General features: G+C 38.0%; 4 protein-coding genes across 4 annotated transcripts; 1 reads left to right on the top strand and 3 right to left on the bottom strand.

Moving 5' to 3' along the window:
* Positions 1-1,008: 1,008 nt before the first annotated feature.
* Positions 1,009-4,496, bottom strand: GCK72_025479 (uncharacterized protein; the record flags this gene model as incomplete). The annotated part of the gene is made up of 8 exons (XM_003103659.2): positions 1,009-1,081; positions 1,135-1,285; positions 1,573-2,012; positions 2,063-2,625; positions 2,853-3,418; positions 3,471-3,690; positions 3,776-3,982; positions 4,419-4,496. 8 exons carry the CDS (start codon positions 4,494-4,496, stop codon positions 1,009-1,011), a joined length of 2,298 nt encoding a protein of 765 aa, XP_003103707.2.
* A 10,784-nt stretch (positions 4,497-15,280) lies between these two features.
* GCK72_025478 (uncharacterized protein) lies at positions 15,281-19,665 on the top strand (the record flags this gene model as incomplete). The annotated part of the gene is made up of 4 exons (XM_003103633.2): positions 15,281-15,357; positions 17,904-18,462; positions 18,511-18,776; positions 19,194-19,665. 4 exons carry the CDS (start codon positions 15,281-15,283, stop codon positions 19,663-19,665), a joined length of 1,374 nt encoding a protein of 457 aa, XP_003103681.2.
* A 982-nt stretch (positions 19,666-20,647) lies between these two features.
* Positions 20,648-21,789, bottom strand: GCK72_025477 (uncharacterized protein; the record flags this gene model as incomplete). Its single annotated transcript, XM_003103554.2, has 3 exons — positions 20,648-20,938; positions 21,488-21,637; positions 21,700-21,789. The coding sequence occupies 3 exons, from the start codon at positions 21,787-21,789 to the stop codon at positions 20,648-20,650; spliced, it is 531 nt and encodes a 176-aa protein (XP_003103602.1).
* Positions 21,790-22,348: 559 nt separating this feature from the next.
* On the bottom strand, positions 22,349-22,579 carry GCK72_025476 (uncharacterized protein; the record flags this gene model as incomplete). The annotated part of the gene is made up of 1 exon (XM_053736356.1): positions 22,349-22,579. One exon carries the CDS (start codon positions 22,577-22,579, stop codon positions 22,349-22,351), a length of 231 nt encoding a protein of 76 aa, XP_053579922.1.
* Between the last annotated feature and the right edge of the window lie 53 nt (positions 22,580-22,632).

The following is a 22,632-nucleotide window of genomic DNA, read 5'->3' as shown; positions in this document are numbered from 1 at the left end:
CACCACGTTTGCGCCCGACCGCTCACACTCGCTCGCACATGTTATTATCTTACGCTCTTGGAAGGTGGCACTTTGGAAATATAGATTCACATGTCAATGTGTGGCGAGGCCATAGAGTAAACACAAAAGTGGAGAAAATGATGCCAATTACCAAGTGAAAAGTCTTGTACGGCACATACTGTGTTTTTTTTTGGTCAGAGGGATCAATGACAGGTAACTAACTTTTTTTTTAAGAACTACGTAGATGACTGAGGTAAAAAGAACATCAAACCAAAAATTTTGACAATTTCATGAAGTTAAATAGCCACCTACCATAATGATAGCAGCATTTGACATCCAAAATGTTATCTGCATTTGGAATTTAAAATTTTTCTGTCTGAACAAATTTTGGACGAATTGAAAAACAGTCCTGTCTCAAGTACCCCCAAACCTATTTTGACACTCTGAATTACATACTGTAACCAAAATAATTTTATTTATTGCAATCGTACTTTATTTGGAACCTTATAAGAAATCAACCGGAACGGTACACATTAGAAAAGAAGTATTATGAACAAGAATAATATTAATTTAGTAAAGTTTTACAACTATCCAAGTATGAAGGGGGGAGAGGAATGTCAAGTCTCACAGAGTGCTAACCAATACCGGTAACCATTGAACAGGTAAGGCTTTCTTTGTTTTTCAGATGAGAGTGTACAACGGATTGCGTACCAGAGGGGAGCAAAACTGATTAAGGGAGAGATTTGAAAGCAGAAACTAAAACTAATCAAGTAAGAAAAATAGAAAAGAAGAAACAATCAGCTGCAGGGGGGAAAAGGAGAAAGTTTGGAATTGAGTCAGAATGACTCACTTATACAACTTCTGTTAGTAAAAAAGAGAGAAAGAAGAAGAAAAAATGATAAAAGATTACAATCCAAAATGAGATAAGGAATCAAAACATAAAAATAGATTACATAAAAAATAAGAGAAAACATTTAAAAAGATGTTAGCATGAAGTGGTTTGTATATTTACACGTCCAGCAAAGTTTCAACTTCAGCTTGAGCACCGACTCCATTCTCGCAACGTGGTTCACCAGATTCACTAAAATAATCTACTTGTTTATAGATTAATCCTGAAAAAAAGGTCAAACTCACTTTGTCTCTCCTCTCTCCAAATCTTCGTCTTTGTTGTCTCTATTGTGTGTTTCTCTGATGAAGAAGAAGAAGGAGACTGATGAGAAAAGTGAGACAATTCCAGCGATGAAGAAAACGAGAGTATAGCTTCCGGATAATTCACGAATTTGGGCTGAAAAAAGAGAGAATTTGAATTTTTTTCAATTTATTGGAATTCGTAAATTAAATTGTTGGAATCAGCTCCCTGAACATGTCTTACCCGTGAATCTCTTTTCCCGGTGTTTTAATTCAAATATTTTCCATTTAATTATATCTTATTATTTTACCCTCAGATCTTCTAACTTCTAATCGCGCCCCTGACCTAAATTAGAAATCTCATATTTATATATCTTATAGTAAGGTGTCAGTGACCTGTTTCTTCATTTCATTAAAAAATATTTAAAAAATAAATGGTCTTACCAAAAATCGGTGGTCCAATCAATGATGCAATTCCTTCGAGAGTGCTGACAAACGAATACGCATTTTGGAACAGATTCATGTCGTTGTTGAAGGCGTCTACAATCAGCACTGACTGAAGAACGTAGTTGCTTGTCACGAAGAGTCCAAAACATCCAGCACAGATAATGAGTTGGGTGCCATCCATCACAAAAGTAGCCGCGATCAGGGTAGCCGAGACACCAACCATGGATCCAAGGTAAAAGAATTGAACATACTTTTGTGATACAATATCGGCGGTTTTTCCGATGAGCATTGTGGAGCAGAAATTGGTTATTCCTATCACCGAGTAGAGAGCCGACGCCATGTTTTCAGATAGTTGAAAGTGTTCAAGAGCGTAGTCGTAGAAACAGACATAAGGGACGTCGAGGATCAAGTATAAAAAGAATACCGATACAAGAAAACTGAAAAGTATATGCTAAGTGACTAACAAATTATTTTCAAGTCAACTCACTATCTGTACGCGCGGTTCTCCAGAATTTCCTTGTAAATCGGCAGCTCGACATCCTTAATTCTGGTGACCACCGATTTTTGTCCTCGGAAAAATGACTTTCTCTTCTTGCGGGTCACCAACATCGGAGCAGATGGGATTTTGCCCATAGTCAGGAGGTTTGTGGGATGCCGTGGCTGAATCGCGTTGGAAGCGAGCACACGACCTCCCGACATACTGGTGTTTCCTGGGGCAAGTGAGTTCCGGATGAGACGTGCAGAGGTTGGAGCGGACGAGGCGGCACGAGTGGCGACGGTGCTAGCGGCGTTGTCGAGGAGTCGGGTGGATGGTTCATCGAGTTGTCGTTCGGAGAGTTCAGAGCTAGAAGAGTCTCCATCGTTACTCATTTCAGAGTCATCCGAGCTGGATTCACCATCATCTCCAGAAGAGTTGTTGGATGAACTTTGGAACAGGTTCACTTTGAAATCCTCATCGTCCAATTCGTTGATATGGTCCACACTCATCGATGTCTTACTGACAACTCGTTTTCGTTGAGGTCTCACAGTGTTGCAGGGCGAATTGGCGTACTGTAAGAATATATTTGATTTTTTGTAGTTTTTTGTTGTTTTTAGTAAAACTGTAACACGTTTTGACTAGTAAGACTTGAGCATAGTCGCAGTAGGTAGGGACATACGGTCTGTATATATGAATGTATATTAGGTCAGCGGCTACTCATACTATAGTTTTCGAGATTCGACCCCCCGGTTACGGTAGTACGGTAAGTCTTGACAGTTAAAAATCTATGAAGGCATACCTCAAGATCAAGATGCTCAAGATTGGCGAGTCTGGTGTTGAGCATGGAGTATTCCGGAATAGTCGGCATTGGTGGTTGATTGTCAAATAGGGCAACCGATTTCGAACGCGCGGGCATCTCCACTTTTCCTGCAGCATTTGCAACTTCACATATGGACTGAATGGATCCAATATCGCAATTGAAATTTCTCAAATTTGGCAGCGAGTTACAACGACGGAGCACCGGTTCCTTCTTGTTCGCATTGTCCTCCTGCTGTTCCGACAAGAATTTCGCGTTCCTCTCAAACTTTCTCATTTTGTATTCTCGGCTGTCGGAGTCCCATTCAACGTCTCTAATCATTAATCCGATAAGAACAATGATGAAGTAAGCGATTGAAAAGGCGATGAGTGCAGCTTGAAGTTCGGTTGCAAACCGTTGGAACAGAAAAACTGCCAATGATAGGAACATTGGGAAAACGAATGTTCCACCGCCAGTTCCCGCGACTGCCATTGATGTTGCTGTTGCACGTTTTTCCTCGAAGTAGTAGGTGACAATTACAATCGCAGCATTGTAAATGAAGCTCATTCCTGGAAAAGAATGAATTCAATTTTTTTAAGATAATTTTTTATTTTAACTCACCAAGCCCGCATCCAAATCCAAAAAAGAAAGTGAAAGCCCAGATGTTTGTGCAGAAGATAGAGATAACCGATGAGACGGTGCAGATGGTACCACCGATGATAATGGACATACGGCAACCCAAAACATCACTAGTAGTTCCGGCCATTGGGGACATTATGAGTGGGAGAGAAAGGAACAGCGAGGCAGCAAGGATGGAAGCGACACGGGATGCTTGGAAGTACTGAAATGTAAAAAATTTCACTTACAGTAATCCAAAAGAATGGATCTTCCCCCTACTGATTCCCCGAACGGAACACCTCACTTACCTTCTGGATCATCACAAAAACGATTCCGAAGCAAAAAGAAGCACCGTCGCAAATAGCGTGCATGATGAAACTGCAGAGCACCACAACCCATCCGTATCCTCCGTCTAACGGCACCGGCTTCTCAGTAAGCGAGTCCGTTGATCCAGTTTTGTTATCATCCTCATCTTGAGCTGGTGGTGCCTCGAAGCGCACATGGAGCGGTGGTTGCTGGAAACAATATTGTGGTGAGAGCTTTTGTGCTTATCTAGGGAATGATCCAGATCTATTTTGAAGATCTGGGTCAAATCATGTATCAATGAAAAGCTGAGACCGTGCTTGCTTTGAATATGTATTCAAATTTTGTAGAACGTTTCCGTGAAAAAATATTGTGGTTTTTGTGAGACCTCAGTACTAAAAATGGAAAATTTCGAAGTCACGTAAATTGTCCAAAAAGTGAATTCAGCAGGATAGCATCAAACCATAGCATGTTTTAAGCAACGGGGAACATTTTTCAGTCGTTTTTTGAAGAAACTTTTTTTTCGACGAACTTGAAAATTTGGGGGCCGAAAATTCAGAAAAAAAAATCTCAAACATTGTTCTTGTGCTATTGTAAATGCTCCAAATAGGAGTTTACAACTATTCTTTTATTAGAATAGATACAAACCTGGTTGTGTTCAACCCAGCTTGATACATCCTCGACCTTCATTCGGGTCCTCATACTTGGACGACGTCTTGTCGTCATGTTTGACGCGTGGTGGTGTTCGAGTCGCTATAAATTCGTAATTTATCACTTTTCACAAGCACTTTCCAAAAAACTTATTTCCCTAGGTACCGCCCAAAATCTTATCTAATTTTGATGTGCCCGCGTGTATAACAAAAACTAACATATAAGGTTTGCCATCCAGTATGGATCAACCATATGAACGGGTGGTAGCGTGTGGTGAAGAAAAAACTTGTTACTTCTGAAAGTGAGCCAGGTTTGAAAGTTGAAAAATTGCGAGAGAAGAAAAAAAGAGAACGACGTTCCTTCCACCAATAAAGAAATAAGTATTATAAAGAATAGAAACCATAGAAGAAGAACTAGACGTTCACAACACAACGATTCACAAAATTCATAAAATTTCTTCGAATTCGACAGCTGTGTTTACTGAAATTCGAACAACTACTATTCAAGGAAACACCTCATAAATATGGGCGCGTAGCAAAACTGATCAATGTGGTGCTTTCATGTTGATTGAATATTAGTACTACCTTATGAACCAGGCAGGCAAAAAGAAATATAGCAAAACATTATGCCAAAATCCTTGGATCCACAACTACTTATCCGCATTTGGTGGTTTCCCCTCGCGTGCCAACCGCACCAATAAATACCTTATACTTTGGCCACCGCATTTTCTCCTCTGGGTGCAGTTTACATGAGTAAAAGTCAAGAGTGAATTTTTCAAAAGTCACGGAAAACAACAAGTTTGGCACCCACTCCCCCCCCCACAACCCCTCCTTCATCTTCTCCTAGCAGCACAGCCATGTGTCTTCTCCTCCCTTCATTTTTTTGCTTTCTTCACCGCCAAGCCATTCGGTTTTGTTCTTTCCTCTCTAATTCTATGCTTGCTTGGGAAAAGAAAGAAAAAACGAAGCGAAAAATGAAACCACGTCACAAATGAGACAAACATATGATAGAACACGCAGGAGAGTTTTGAGTTCAAAAGAGAGTTTCTCAAATTAAAACAAACACAAAATCTCGGAACAAAAAACCGAAACGATTTTGAAAAGCGTGGGTAAATTTACTTTTTTTCAAAAAACTCATTGAAACAAAACCAACAGAGAGAAAACCAACATTAGTTAGCATTACTCGTACATTCTCGTACAAAAAATAGACGAAAAGTGGAGAAACTCCAACTTGACTACCAATCTATTTGGAGGAGAAGAAAAAAAATGAAGGGGAGTAAAAAAGGTCCGGAAGGAAATGAAATAGAAGAAAAAAGTATGTGAGCAAGTGTACACCTCAAAACGGATGCAATTGAGACATAAACACGAATTTCCGTCGTTTTCTCTTTCTTTCTAGGAATTTAAGCTCTCTGTGAGAAGTAATTGGGATGTCCCGCAGTAAAAAAAAAGAAGCCGTATCATGGATGTATCACCGTTTTTTCATCCCCTTCAGAAAGATTAGTATTAGACGTTATTGTGTTTTTTAGAAGAAAAAATAACTATGATGTTTTCAGATCTGGAATATCATTCTTGTATATAAAAGACAATTGGGCGTTGTCTGTTTGTCTGAGGCGATGTCCGCAGCGGTTTTGGAAAGAGAAGAGAAACTGAGCCAGCGGACAAAACCGAACTGGCGTGCTTTGGACAGCGCCGCCGCTTTAGACCACTCGGCCATACGGGCACATTTGAGAAAGGGTTGCCACGTAAATGATAAGAGGCCAGCCGACTGAACCGCCGAAGGCGGGGCAGATAGGCTGGTAGATATATATAATCCTTTTTTACTTTCAAACTTATTTAACAGACACAAAAGATATAAAGTCAACAGTAAGGGAGTGGTGTTCTTTTTTCTTATCACCCTCACTTTTTTATCACAAAAGTTCTTGTGTTGTGTTAAACTTTTGATCAAAATTAAATTGGAAAAAAATTGAGACTTTTCTTTTGCATTTTCCAAGAAGAAAAAACACGACAAATTCTGGTGCAACTCAATGAAACCAGATACATTCCATGTGACCGGAGAAAGGTGAGGAAGTGACGTGACATTAAGAAAAACAAGACGTTTATCTTGAATGACAAAACCCGGCACAAAAAATGAGTGAAATCTGGGGGACAGACTCATCGTTTTATAGGGAAATGTTCAATGGAATTTTTTTTGAGTATATTAGTTTACATGAAATCGTCCTAATAGCATTAAAAGCGAAATTGGATTGTCATCGGTCAACGTTCGGTTTTTATCTGTTTATAATCAATTTTTAATGTTTGAACCAGAAAATTAACCATAGTATTGATACTACAGGAAAAACTAAAAGTTCTAGTTTTCCTAAATTTTTCAGAAAACCTGAAAAGTTTACTGAACCGCAACAATAACTTTGTGGAGAGACGGTTCTCTTGAAAGATAAAATTTGCAGGGAAAATAACAATTTCCAATAAAACTTTTTTGGGTATGTCAGTTCAAATACTGTCGTCCTATCGGTTTTTGACATCGAAAGTAATATTGGATTAAAATCGGTAAATGTTCTTTTTTATTGGTTTATAACCAGTTTTTGAAATGATTATGAGAAAAAAAGTTTTCCTATTGGTTTTCGAAATGATAAGTAAGATTGGATTGACATCAGTCAACATTTGTTTTTTATCGGTTTATAACCAGTTTTTTGAATTTGTTCTGTACTTGAATTTTCGAACTTTTAGGTTTCGAAAATTCGGTGTCTAGTGAAGAGGAAACAGAAAATGAATCAGAAAATTGATACAGATGTAAGAATGAACAAAAACTTGGTGTTTCCAATTTTTCAGAAAACCAGAAAAAGTTTACTGAACCGAAAAAATAACTTTCGTGGCTAAATCCAATCTTACGAGAGAGAAAAAGTGTAATGTAGTGACGTGAACCCGGTGTAAATCAGGTACATGTGTCAATTCGACTTCCTATCATCTTTTATTTTCGGAACCAAAAGTTTTTCGAAACAAAACGAAAGTCGCATTGACGCCTGGGAGAACTAATGACGAAAGAGAAACAACATAACCTTCGAAGATCATTTTTCGATATTTCGTAAGAAAAGAATTCAAGAAAACAAAGAAGAAACGTGCAGAAGTTGTACGGACAAAAAGGTCGAGGGGGCGCACAAAACGGCAGTAAAAGAACAAAAAAAGAGCCCAAGACGCAGAAAGTCAGAAACATTTTGCAATATTTTGTCCTTTCCCATGTGTCTGTCCCTGGTACACATTGACTCATCTGTCTAATAAAAATTAAGGGTCAACCAAATGGTGTTGCACACAACGGTCAGGTTGTAATAATACAGTAGATTAGGTTGTAATAATACAGTAGATAACAGTTTTTGAGGAGACTACAAAAGACGATTAGGTTGTGAATTGTGTTTTGAGGGCAAATTCCACTTCTTCAATTCATGCAGAATGAAAAACCATTGAATTAAAAAAAATATATTAATTAAACTATTTTTACTATTTATTTTAATTTTGACAATTTTTGACTACTAGATTTTTCAACACCCATTAAAACTGTTCAAAAAAGAAAACTATAAATCTCTATAGTAAAAATAACGCGAAAAGTGGTCTAATACAACTCTCGGCATTTGTCTCCGTCTCTTCGACTGAACATATCCCTAATAGTGAGCTCTAGTGCAAATAATAGCAAGAGAACATGTCTGCCGAGCTATACGAGAGTTTTGCTGCTTCTGGATTTGACAATGAACGTTGAATATAACTACTTATTCGATATTCATAAGTTTTTTGTAAGCATACATTTTTTAACCAGGCCTTAAGACTAGAGTTAGAAAAAAATTGTGAGAAAAGGAAAACCTGAGATAATGACATTACCACCAAAACAGAGCTAGAAAAGTACGGGAAAAAAACTAAAAATCTGAGAAAACGTCAAAGAAAATAGAAAATAGTGGCGGCATTTGCATATGTCATTTGGTCAGTTGGAAAAGAGAGTAGTGGAAAAACCTTTTCGCGTGTGCCATTTCGTATTGGAAAAGCAGGGAGGGGGGATAGAACGAGAGAGTACAGAAAAGCAAAGAGACGCAGACAGAAAATGATGAGCAGTCGTATAAATTGTGTGTTCCCTTTGGCAAGATGATATTCGCATCAGATGCATTCATAGTCATCTGACATCTACAAGTTTTTATACGCAGCGTGACATTATTGCATTTTTCTCGAAGTAAACATAAACATATTGAGAAACGGTATCATCTGGACAAATTTGAACAGGTTGTACTTGGACTTAAGTTTTCAAAAAACTCTCGAAAGACAGAGAGAAAAAGACCAGATGTTGACCAAGGCCGTCTAGCAAAATTACCGACAAGATATATCGCTTATTCTTTTGATTTATTCGATTGACAGATTAAAAAAGGTTAATTAAGGTTAATACTCTAATAATTATTATATTGGAGAAATTCACTTATTCGGATGACACTTTCCATAGCGTTTGTGAGAAAATGCAAAAAGTTCTACAGGATCGATGAAAATGATTATTTTGGGATACAAATTTTTTTCGCTTTTTAATCGAAAATGAATTTCTTCTAATTCTGAATGATAGTCGAAAATTTGACTTTAAAGGCGTATTGTGGTCTGTTGTGATGTTTTCATATTTTAATGTATGAGTTTCGGCGAGTTCATTTTCATAGTTCAATAATTTTTTAATTCGGTCCACAACCCGCTGAGAGCGAGCGCCGAAAAGTTTGGTCATTGAAAGGGTCGCGAAAAAATGGGGGCCGTGGCCTAGAAATTCGACTTCGAAAAAGTTGATTTTGTGAATTTTGACGGTATTTTCGATTATTTTTGTTGTATTTCTTCAATAATTTCGATAGAAAACGACAAATATTGATAGAAAAACACTAAAAACTATCGAAAATAACGCCAGAAATAGCAGAATACTGAAAAAACAACTTTACAGAAGTGAAATTTCTAGAAAATTCTCGCTGGCCAAACTTTCCGTTGGTTTTTTCAGTATTCTGCTATTTCTGGCGTTATTTTCGATAGTTTTTAGTGTTTTTCTATCAATATTTGCCGTTTTCTATCGAAATTATTGAAGAAATACAACAAAAATAATCGAAAATACCGCCCCCATTTTTTCGCGACCCTTTCAATGACCAAACTTTTCGGCGCTCGCTCTCAGCGGGTTGTGGACCGAATTAAAAAATTCTTGAACTATGAAAATGAACTCGCCGAAACTCATACATTAAAATATGAAAACATCACAACAGACCACAATACGCCTTTAAAAAGTCAAAAAAAGTAAATAAATCGAAAAAATTTGAAATTTGAAAGTGCCAAGTACCCGGGGGTTTCGAACAAGTATGTCAAAAATTCTCTTTGTTCGTTTTTTTTCGAATATTTTCCCGAACATTCAAAAAAATGCCCTTACTAGTCGGAGTTAGTCATAAAGAACAGTTTTTTGTTGGTAGCCGCCTGAGTTTCCCTTGAATAAGTATTTACTTGTACTGTCCCAGTTTCTGTTCACATCTACGGTATTTTATGTTCACTCCGAAAACCTGGAAATCCGAGAAGACAGGCCAATGACCGGCATGATTTCTAAAGTCATATGATTTCTGTTAACGTTTTGAAACAGTTGGCGTTGAGCTCTTGGGAGTCAAGCGTCACGCAGTGAAAAAAAAGAGTGAAGAAAAGAAGGAACAAGAACACATACACGAAAACAAGAAGACAAACGGCAAATGGGGAAAAAGAGACAAATCTAGGTTTTTTCTTTGCTTTTTTTTCTCTTTGGATCTTGCACAAAGCTAAGAATTGCTAAACTACATGAATGAGTTGGGAGAAGTTTAGAGGAGGAGAAAAGATGTGAACAATTCCTTTTCCAAAAAAAGACAGGCGTCTAGATTGATTGCAATGTCATTATCAGACGCAGGCGTAATAAGTTTACATACAAATTGACCGCCATTTTGCAGAAACTTGATTTAGCTAGTCTCACCCGAATCTTAAGTTATTTCAGTTCTAGTTTCTAATAACCTACCGTAATTCTTCTGCGTAGTAGAGAGAATACCATTCGATTTCTTCTAATCGGAAGGAATGCGAGTGAAACAATTATAGGAGGTAGTAAAGGGAGGAATGTGACTACAGAATTATAGTGCTGACGTTAAATTGTTGGGTATGGATTATGAAGAAGGAAGCTATGTTCTACCCTATTCCAACCTACAGTAGTCCGAAATGGCATTCGTCTAAACGGAAATTGGATGGATATGAAGAAAAAAAGGAAAAAGAGAGAAAAGAAAAGAAAGATTGACTTTATGAGTTGAATTATTGTTTTTTTGCAGCCATTCACATTTTCGTCGGAGCAAACGTGGGAGGGCATTCGAAAGAGCAAAAGATGTATTGGCCCTGTCTAATTATTCTGCCTTGGAGAGCCAAGATGGTTTTTTTTTGAATTTTGAGAGAACCTGATTGAGTTTTGCTCGGTATGAGTACGATTGATGAATGAGAATCGAAAACAAAGGTTTACATTTCTGTGACACGGTGTGACGTGACAAACAAGACAACGCGATCAGAATTGAAAAAAAAACTAACAAGCTCAACTAAAAAGATGCACTTTTAGTTATTTTTGAATAATTAGCATCATTAGAAAAAGCAGAGTCACACTTAAATTCCGTGTACTGGTCAAATATTAAGAAACTGAAATACAAAAACACATGGCTCACATCAATTAGTATTTTAAGACTGTCGGCATTATTCGGATTTTGCAATGTGACACGATCCGAAAGCAAAAGAATAAATTCTGCTCAACCCTGACAGTTATGTACTGTAATGAAACCATTAGCTGGCTTTTGAGATCCCAGTTAATTGATGATTTGTGAGTTTAATTATATCAATATACCAGTTTTTACAGTAAGCCTAATAAACTGCTGGAACATTGTGGAAAGAAGAATAAATCTACTGGGGAGCAATGGCCTATGAGAATTATATTTTTCGCATCTGATCTAACCACATGGTTAAGTAATCCATCCTTCTTTTTCTCATCATTTTCGAAATAAATTTACAAATGCATCTAACTAGCCCCCCCCACAAGAAAAGAACTCGGTTTCTCAATATGATTCTTCCAGAAAACCTACTTTACTAAGGCGCAGGCGCCAGAGCATTATCAATCCCATGAAAGCACGACGAAGATCAAAAGTATCAAAAATTTAGAAATATCTGGATTCGTGATTCGGAAAAGGAATGGCAATCACTATTGATATCTGTTGGGAGAGAAGAGTGATTGCTTTGATATGATAATTAGGAGAAAGGGGTGCGATTATGTATGGGGCGAAGCCTAGAAAAAGAAAGTATGTGAATATATTCATGAGCCCACAAAAGAAAGAACACAGTAATAAGTGAAAGTCAGCAAACGCATAACGAGAAAATCTTTGTTTTCTTGCTATACAGTAAACCCTTATAGCAAGAGATAAAATGAAGTTTTAAAAGAAGAATTAAAATAAAAGAAAGGAATTTGAAGCATGGTCGGATTTTTATGCGTCTTGCAACACTAAGGAATGAAAGACATCCAAGTCAGCTCTTCTGATTATATCTTACAAGCAATTTGTAGATTAACAGACAAATTTCTTTTTTTAATCAAGACTGAAAGTACAGAAAGATTCAAAAAAGCGGCAACTGCGTTTCTGACCAAACAATAATTTATTGCTTTAATATGGTGATAATGGATGATAGGATTGGAATGGAGCGGCGCCTTCAAAAAACGGTATTCAAATATTCAATCGTGGGAAGCAATATATTAAAGTCATAAAGTAAAGGTCACTGACTATCCTTATCATGAGTCTCCTTTGAAGTTTTTACGATACTGTTATTTCTGTAAATAGGCATGTAGATACATTCTGAGGGTATGGAAAGCTAAAATAGTGTAGTTGCGAATATCAGGAAACAGAATCTAGTCAGGCTTGATTTGAGAGGAACATCATAATTAAAGATTGTTAGCTGATTTTGAATCATACAAAAACATTTTAACAATCCAGACTTTTTTTAAATTCTCAGACATCTTGTATCACTTGAGGATTCTAACGAAACTTCAAAGTAATCATGAAAATTAAGAGGAAGGATGAACCGCCGAACTATGCGCCTTATAGATTATGAAGATGGAAGCTATTTTCTGTCCTAGTCTATCCTACACTAGTCTGAAATGCCACTAGACACGAAAATACAAAAAAAAACAACTAAGTGCAATTACTTTTCGATGTATCCCTGGTGCGCTCGAATTTGTGTAAAGATGTATACTTTGTCAGTGAACTTCTGTAAAATACATAACTTAATTATGTTTTTTGCTTTCATATGTTCCCTTCTGACAATACATTCCAGGCGGGAAAAAACTATCGCTGACTTTTTTAGAGAGAACGTGAAATAACTTAAAGATTTTTGGTCATGAGATAAAAATCCACTTACAATAAGTTTTCCATTGAGTTTGAGCACTTCCACTATCGAAATTCGTTGAGTTCCATGATATTTTCGTGATCTGTATGAATAATAATGTGAGATTTGATGAAAAATAGACAAAATTGATTCAAAAACCGATCATTAGTAGGACGAAATCTTTAATAAAACTTTGAAAAATGATTGGAAAACAAAAAACACGAGTTGAGAAACAGGCGACGCACTTAAAATCCGACCAAGGCCCAATCATCTTAAGGCCAGCGGACAGTCAGAGCGAAACTTGTGATCGAAATCCGACCAATGTCCGAGCTAAACCAACATTTTCTTAATTTCTGATCAGAAGGTGACCAAGATCCGATCTGAAGCCGCCATTGGTTTATCTCGCGGGTAAAAAGTGCTCTAAATGTAAGTCCAACTTCATACCGAGACTGTTTCATTTTTCGGCCAAATGGTGACCTAGACACAGCTAAATGTCTGAAATCGGTCCACTTTTGAACAGAACCTGAGCTAGATCCGACCGAAAGCCGAATCCACCTCAACTTCCGACCTAAAGTTGCAGCACGACTTCCGAGCAGTATTGTCTGACACTCTAATTATGGAGTTCCAAACCCAGTATCTGCACTGGAATGTATTAAAAACCTAGTCATATCCACGGACTCTTGCTTCAGCCTAGCCAGTATTCACGATCTGTCTGAGAACGGTGTCAAAAATTGATTTCTGAGGGTTGCTAAACATTAGAACTGTTCTAAACTGCAAATCTGGTTCGTACCGGTTCTAACACAGGTAGTTCTGCTCTGAAGCTTTCAAAACGAGATACTCGTAATATGTGCCCAGCAGTCCTCTTGTTTTTGATTCAAACGTTCACACCACCACCTCACTTTTTGAATTCGAACTCACTTTTTCAGCCTCATTATCTTATTATCTCTTTCTCCACAGTCTCAACCTTTCGCAAATTTCGAAAGATAAAAGGAATTGCTTTATGACGAACACACAGACCTAACAACACTTTTTATGAGCACCCCTTCAACGTCCTACTTTTGGCTATCGGTCGCATCAGGGCTATCAATGACAAAAGAATAAAGAAGAGATGAGAATGGTAATATTTGAATTTCTAATGTGGTGAACTTTGAGATGTTAATTGGAAATTAGATTATGTACAATGAGTTAATGATTTAATGACTAGAGGAGTACTGTAGCTCTGAACGTCATAGACTAAATTTGATATTTCCCGTACAGGAGTTACCGCTCTGTACACATTCACAAATTAGGGAAGTTAGTAAAAGTATAAATGCAAGCTTAACCTAACAAAACGACAAAAGACAAAGAAAATATAGGGAAACTGATAAATTCCTAACCAGAAAACAAGAATGGATGAAACTTGAAATAAAATGGGAAAAAAAACCATTATACACCAGGTTCCACCATGCTCAGAAATAATGATCACCTATTCAGACTGAACCAAAGCTCATTTGCACTAAGAACCTCACAATTCTACATAAAAACACTTTATAAACAATTATTAACAGTCCTGGTTTGTATCCTGCCTAGTTGCATACCAATAGTTGAATTAGGACATTCATAGACGATTATAACCTGCGCAAATCTGTTGAAAATAAAATGTTGGGTTTTTGAACCTGAAAGTTAACTGATTTGATTAATAATTGTATTTTCGGGAAAGCATTCTAAAAAGATGCGCTTTTCAGATCCTTACAAATGACGACAGCAATCTTCAATGTCCGTTTCTCCTAATGACTACTTCATTTACTTCCACTAATAGCCTAATATATTAAACCAAATAGATTTGTATTTTTTGTGACTTCTTTTCAACTTTTCATGCATGTTACCATTTTAGATAACATTTATTAGCCTTAATTCAAGTGTTGAGAAGGTTTCCAAGATGTTGTCAACACGTTCATGTGCTTGTCTAACCCAGTTCTGATCAATATGTCTGAATTGCAAGATAAACGGCAACCATTTCCCCGATAATCTCTGAAAAATATCTTGTTTGGTTGTAGTCGACTCGTTTTTGGCAGATCAAGTAGTACTTCTGACCTGTTTTTGTTGTTTTATAGTTGAATCAAGAGACCAGTTCTCTAAGTCAGCTTCCTCCACTCATGACGAAATGTGTTAACCGAGAAAACTTCCAAATTGCTCGCTCTTTCCTAGTTTCGAAATAACATATGATGCGTCAATCTTCCTCTTTTGGGAATTTCAGAGTGAGACGCACTAATTACACTCTCTAGAAAGAGAGAGAAAGAAGAAATAACACCTACCCACATCTCACGTGAAATTTAAAGCCACACTCGTACTAGTCGGTGATGATGTCTAACTCACGTTGCCTAGTAACAATCGAGAATGATATTGACCATTTCATTTCGAAAATCGTTTTTCTTCCGTTACTCCTCTCGTTATCTTCCGTTTTTAATGAAACTTTTTCAGGCGATGCGTCGCAACACGGTTGCTCCATCATCAGACCTTCGTTTAGCAGATGTGGCGAAATTCATACCGAGTGACGTTGTGTGAGTGTGTAATTCCTTAGTTGGCCTGACATGTTGGGTTTATTGGAAAAGAATGGTCCTTTTCTCGAAGAATGGTTTTTTGGGAGCTGAATGGTCCTTTGGGAAATCAAATGATAATTTGACTAAATATCAACCATTTGGTAGTTCTTTGCACAGGCTTTGTATTTGTTACACTACCAGTCGGTAAACATCGCCTAACTGCCACTAAACCTTTTTCTTAACACCATCCCAGTAGGTATTACAGTGGATCCTAATTAGTCCTGAAACAGACGGCACGTTTCAAATCCTCTATTTTTCTTAATCCCAAGGCTGTCGCACGGCCAGCCGCGGCCGGGCGAGGTAGGGCCGCGGCCTCGGCCGGCCGCGAGAAGAAAAAAATGAAAAAGCCGCGGCCGGCCGCGGCTTTTTTTTCAAAGTTGCAAAACTTTGTCGTTTTCGAAAAAAAGTTTTGCTGGTTTTTTGTTTTCTGGTACCAATCTGACAACCGGGGTTCGATCCCCACTCGTGCCAAAACTTTATTGTTTTTTGTTTTTGACATTTTGGTACCAATCTAACAACCGGGGTTCGATCCCCACTCGTGCCAAAACTTTTTTGTTTTTTGTTTTTGACATTTTGGTTCCAATCTAACATTCATGGTTCGACCCCACTGGTGTCAAAGCTGTTTTTTATTTCATTTTTGGTTTTTGGTAAAAATCTGAAGACCAAAGTGGCTTTTTCGGAGAAGGACTGTTCTGAAAAGAGACACTTGTAATCTAAAAATGTTTTTTTGATCTGAAATGGTTTCAGAATGATACAAAAAAGCAAGAAATGAGATGAAAAAAGGTTTGACACCGGAGGGGTCGAACCCTAGTGATCAGATTGTTACCAAAAAGTCAAAAACAAAAAACAAAAAAGTTTTGGCACGGGTGGGGGTCGAACCCTGGTGATCAGATTGTTACCAAAAAGTCAAAAACAAAAAACAAAAAAGTTTTGGCACGGGTGGGGATCGAACCCTGGTTGTCAGATTGGTACCAAAAAGTCAAAAACAAAAAACAAAAATGTTTTGCCACGAGGTGGGGTCGAACCCTGGTTGTCAGATTGGTACCAAAAAGTCAAAAACAAAAAACAAAAAAGTTTTGCCACTAGGTGGGGTCAAACCTTGGTTGTCAGATTTGTACCAATAAGTCAAAAGCATATCTAGTCGTGTTTTCAGTTGATATGCTAGAAAGCCGCGGCCGGCCGCGGCTTTTTGAGGTTTTTAAGAAAAAAGCCGCGGCCGGCCGCGGCCCTTCACGGCCGGCCGCGATTTTCAACAGCCTTGCTTAATCCTATGATACCAAAAAAGTCATTCACGGTGTCACATGGTTTCCAACCAACTAATCGCAGTCAACGATATGCCTAACTCGTCATATCGGATGCGTCGGCGCGTCGTCGTGAACCACACTTCCCCGGGGAAACGCCGACCAGGCCGGAGCGAGAAAGGAAGAGACGACGCTTTGCCAACCGGCTCCGCCGTTTTCCGTGTCAATTTCAACAGTTTTTGACACTGTTTCTCTAAGAAATCGTAGTTCTGAGAATTTAAAAAAAGAAGCAAAAATTTCTGATTTTCTGGTCCAAGTTCAAAGTAAATCGGTTCAGCATGGAGCGCTGTAGGATTTAAGAAATGCACACAACAAAACAGAGTCAGTTGTTTTTTTTAATTGATTAAAACAGGCGGTGTATGCGAGCAGCCGATGTTTCACTGGTTTTGCCTACCATCTTACCCTTTTCTGTATTCAAATTTGGCTTGAAATTCAGTTTTTTTTAAATCAAAAGACGTATTTTCAAGATTTTTGAAAACGGAAAAAGACGGGCATCAAGTGGGGAAAATTTCGGATCTTTTAATCAGAGTGCTTAGAAAATCGGTTCAGTAGAGATTGCTGTAGGATCGGCGAAATACAGAGCCTTTGCGTTTGTTAATACTAAAGATTGGGTCGTTTGAATTTATTTTTTAAATGTAAGTGTACACTGTACGATAAGTGAGACTATCAAAGATAGGATAGGGACGTCATAAACGGAGTATTATCTTCTTTTGATTAATATTTTAAAACTTGAAGCAGGAAAACATGTCAAGCTTGTCCGAAGCCGGGGAATCGTAAAACCGAATTCATTTGAAAGATCGTTCGTAGTATTAGAATATATTTTTGGCAGTTTCTGAACACAAGTTTCGACCCGATTGGCCGCTGGACAGAAGTAAACCGAACATTGGTCGTTTCTTTTCCAAACACAAAATAAAGTTCAAAACTACCATCGGTTGTAGAAATTACACTATAAAAATTGATAAAACAGGCCAATACATGACAAACATAACTTTCTAGCAAAGGACCACTGAATAAATAATTTTTAGTAAAAGGACCATTTTTCGATGAAGGGACCACTCAATTCCTGAAAGATCCATTCTTTGAAAAACGGGTCATTCCTCAAGGAAATGACCATTGTTTAGGCTAGATACCATTTCTTGCCGAATACATCCGAAAATTCTTTATCTTTCATTCATATCGTTGATTTTTTTTTCAACTTCTTTTCAGGACTAAAAAATCTAAATTTGACAATGTACCGATTGCTGAACGATCAGCAAAACGAAAGCCAAAACAATACAGTATTAGTCTCTGCAAAGATATTAGTGAAGTGAAGTTGGAATTCGAAAACACAAGCAATTACCATTCATGGAAAATAATGGAAAACAGTCTGCTGAATAGCTGGTCGTCGTCTTCGTTCTCTAGTGGTACTCCAAGCACTACCAACACTGAATCACTGTTTGGAATTCTCTCCCCAAAGAACATTATGTTGCACACTGTGAAATTTGTGGAAGCTCTTCGAGTTATATGCCCGGGTTCAATCCATACAGTAACAATCGATTCTGGACTTTTCAACACGAATGACGCGTTTTTCCAAACAACAGAAAACATTGATATACTCAGAGGGTGTAAAATCCTCCACATTGGCGATCTCACAGATAAAAACGACGAGAAGATCAAAAAATGTAAAAATAGACCAAAATGCGATTGGTTTCTAAGAAACTTCATTGTTGCTGAAGAACTCATTGTTCATGATATTTACTACAACCGAAATCTGAATGCTCATGAGGTAATAATTCGAAATTTCGGTTTTTTAAATGATTAAAACTAATTCCAGATTGAAAATTTGGATAAAATCGATATAACAAGAAAAACCATGCGACCAAATGAGATTCTCAAATGCCAAGCCAGCGAAGCAAGAATCGGATTGAGAGAGTTTTCTCATGACAACATGAACGAGTTGATTGTTGCCTGGCTCCGTACATCCTCAACATCTCTGCACAGATTGTCGCTTTGGATCGAGAATCTGGATGAGTGGAATGTGAAATCTCTATTCAAAGGACTGGTTCACTACTCTTCCGACGAGAAGTGCTGTATTCTAACGTGAGTTTCTTGTAGAGAGTGATAGAACTATTTTCTGAATGTAGGATTTTCTTACATGGTTTGACTTAGAATACATGGAACAATCGATAATCCTCTGGAACGTATATTCGAAAATCGGCCTAAAAGCAGTTATCGGGAAAAAGTCTGGTGGTGCACGTAAAAGAAAAAATTAGTGGAGAAAATGAGAAAATTCTCATCGCAATAAATCTTCACATACACTGCAAGAATTTCAAGAGACTCGGTTTTTTTTTGCCCCTCTTTTGCTGATAACTCTTTTAAACCGGTTTTTGAATCCCTCTTCAAGATGGTTTTCGATTTTTTCATGAATTCTGCGTCGAACCATATAAAAATATCCGACACTTAAAACATAGTTATATCTCCTTTTAAGCGTCATACGTTTCAATTTAACAATTATAGGGAGGGAACCAAAAACGACTATTGTAAGGCTTGCACAATGCAAACATTCGAGACGGTTGGTATTGATTTTCGACGTCACGACGGAGCATGTGCCACTCTTTTTTTCTCCACCGGCACATATTACACCTTTGCATTGGTTTTTATTTACCCTGGAGAGTCAACAGATGAACACTGGTGGAAGTATTCACCAATTATAGAGAAGGAAGAAGCGATGAAAAACGAATTCTACAAAAATCATCGAGAATCTGGGCCCGAGGTTCCTGCGCACGAAGAAAGCTACACAAGCTCACTTTTTTCATACGCACGTCGTTCATTCAACAAAATGCGCACTATTGAACGTCTCCAGGCTTCATTGAAAAATTGGGAGTTCTACAGTCTACGACGCACGTATTATAATGTCACTAGAATAGAGAGCAAGTGGCACGAGGGAATCAGGGAACGAAAGAAGTATGGGTACCTGGCCTTTCAGTGATATTCCCACTTATCAAGACCCGGGCTTTAGAAAATATTCACAGACCTGGGTTCAAAAAATGAACTAACTTTTTTTTCTAATTTTCTTCGAAAATGTGAACATTTTTGATGGGTTTTCAGAATTTCTTCCAATTCTGAATGATGGTAAAAATTCTTACTTTTCCGCGAAAGATATTCAAAAAAAAAAAGTTTGAATTGTGAATAGGCGCTAATTTCTCGGGTCTTGATAAGTATGGTAATTCACTGGTTCCGTTTTCTTTTTGTCTTTCTGCGACATTGTTTTTCATACTTGCAAACCGGGCCGAAACGGGCCGACACGGGCCCGCTCGTAACTCGCGTCAAAATGAATATTATGAGCTGAAAAATATACCAAAATGTAGATCTCGACTAGTTCTATGCCCGTGACCTACTACGGGCCGGATGGTTATTTGTTAATGTACCGCAGGCCGGGCTAGAATGGCTTTTTTGGTCATTTTCGCATTTTTTGGCACTTTTCCCACAGTAACGGTTAGCCATCCTGCCCGTAGTAGGTCACGGGCATAGAACTTGTCGAGATATACATATTCGTATATTTTTCAGCTCATAATATTAATTTTGACCGGCTTGTGTCGGCTTGTTTTGGCCCGGTTTGTATGTTGTTTTTCATTTGTTTTTTTTATAACCAAACCGTCTTATTTCCCGTTGTCCAGCTTTTTTTTCTGTTCTATCTATACTTGTTATCTAAAGGACTGAATAAAGTCAAAAATGTCAGACTCCCTCTTTCTTCATCTACGTCTACAACACAGATGATGAAAAAAACTAAAGAATACGTTTATGATATGATCAAAACGGAGAATGGAAATGGGACTGATAAGTGAATCCATAGCAAAAAAAAGTTTGATGAGTAGAAGTAACGGAGAAATGAGTAACAGATGATATAATAATAATTAGGGAGTAAATGACTTCGCAGTTGAGATTTTTCGAAACATTAAAAATGAAATAATTTAAGCGTTGACACGTGGAACCTTTCTCGCTCTGAGTCCCGCTTGATGACACTGCATGATTTGATCCCAACGGGCAAGACAGACAACCATATCCTTACGGAGTGACTTGACTCCCCAGAATCGTCTTGGGTTGCTTTGTGGTTGACACATTTGTACGCATTGCTCACCGAGCTCCGCGACTCCATTGGATCTGCAGCATTCACTGTTGTCGTGGGTTTGAGCGGCGCAGTGGACGATAGCTGGCAAGTACTTGTAGAGACGGCAACGTGATGGTTGGATGGTGTGCATCAGCTGGAAATATAGATGTTTGAGACAAAATTTAAATGATGAAAATAGTTTGTCGGGAGTGTTTCAAAATTTTCGCTACTATACTGATTCATATTGCAAAACACAGGTTCGAAATTTGTTTTTCGCGTTTCAACTCCATTTTTCCAGAGCACTGACACGATGAGACCAGTGCTACCTACCAATGCAACACCGCTCTATTGACATGAATGGTACATTTTTGCGTCACCGTGAACATTTGAAACCATATAGCCGGTATTGTATGCATATAAGTTCGAATATTCACCGTGACGCAAAAAATGTACCATTCCTGCCAATAAAGCACAGGTGACTTGGCAGCCCTGGCTTCACCGTGCACTGATATTCAAAAAAAAACATCCCAATTTGAAATCATAAATTCACATTCCTCTGTTAAGAAAATATCAGTTTTTCTTTCACCAAACACATTTCCAGTAAACTTTTTGATTTAAACAAATTATCCCATTTTTCAACATTTTCCTTGCCGCCTGAATCGCTGAAAATGCCTGTAAAAAATCTTTACAAACCAAAACATACCACAACTCTGGCTTCAATGGCATTTGTCTCGTAGATGCAGAGTCCGCGGCACTCTGGTGGCACGAATCTGGAGCAGCAGCTTCCGAAAACTTGATCAGCTACCTTACGCTCAATACACGGCTTCCAGTTGCTCGCTTCAGTTCCGCAGTTCTGAAATGAATAATTTTTATAAAACTAAACCATTTTAGAGAGAAAAGTTTCGAAAAACATACTCCCGGGTTGTCAAAGTCAACTCCATTCTCTTGCGCGGATCCGAATGTAGCATATACTGCGAGGAGTACACATGTCGTCAGCCGCATCATTTTTATTATCTGGAATTTTAACTATAAATCTTTAAAAAACTTTAAAAAATAATCAACACGGAGTATGCGTTACATGTGGCGAACTGCAAAAAGCAAGAGTGTGATGTAGTAATGAGAAATGAAAAGAAAAAAGACTAAGATAGTAGTGAAAGAATGAAGAAAAGGAATTGAGAAAAAGATGGGAGAGAAAACTGGTATTTATCAAAGTAAAGTAATAGTGAAATGATTGGAGTGAAAGTTTTGAAAGACAAAGCGAGAATGAAGAGGTAAAAGCGAAAATGGAAGAAGTGGCCATCTTGGAACCTTCAGCGTCTTCGAGTGTGTTCTTGGTAAGTAGTACTAGACTTTTCAGCTTGTTTAGCATCAGACAAAGCAAATAATTATGAACATTAAGGTGTCCACACATCGCAACACAATGAAACATCCTGACTAGCAACCTGTACCTCTTTTAAGAGTGGCGCAACACCCCGCAAGCGTCCGTACCTTACAAAAAGTGATAAGAATCGCTTTTTCATTCTAAAATTGAAAGACCTTCCCCCTCTCTTCCTCTCCACAACATCTAAAGGTGTCCTTGATAGAATGGCCAACGTGAAATATATCCGGTAATAGGCGCGCCGTCGCTTGCAGCCTTGTGAAGCGAAACTTGGCAAAGGACAAGTTTTGGCGGTCGAAACAAGATGACGACGGTGGTGACGACGGTGAAAAAATTGGCGAAGGAGGAAGCGTTGCGTCGTTGGTTGCCCAATGGCACATTAGAAGATCGTATATCCGCGTTCGATTTGCCAGACATTTTTTTTTCATCGGCGGTAGTTTTTCGGTTTTCTATCACAATGAGGTCTGAAG

The sequence above is a fragment of the Caenorhabditis remanei genome, chromosome X, assembly GCF_010183535.1.
Source record: "Caenorhabditis remanei strain PX506 chromosome X, whole genome shotgun sequence".
NCBI lineage: Eukaryota > Metazoa > Nematoda > Chromadorea > Rhabditida > Rhabditidae > Caenorhabditis > Caenorhabditis remanei.
Note: the sequence above shows the minus strand (reverse complement) of the source record. Positions and strands in the feature narration are given on the sequence as shown.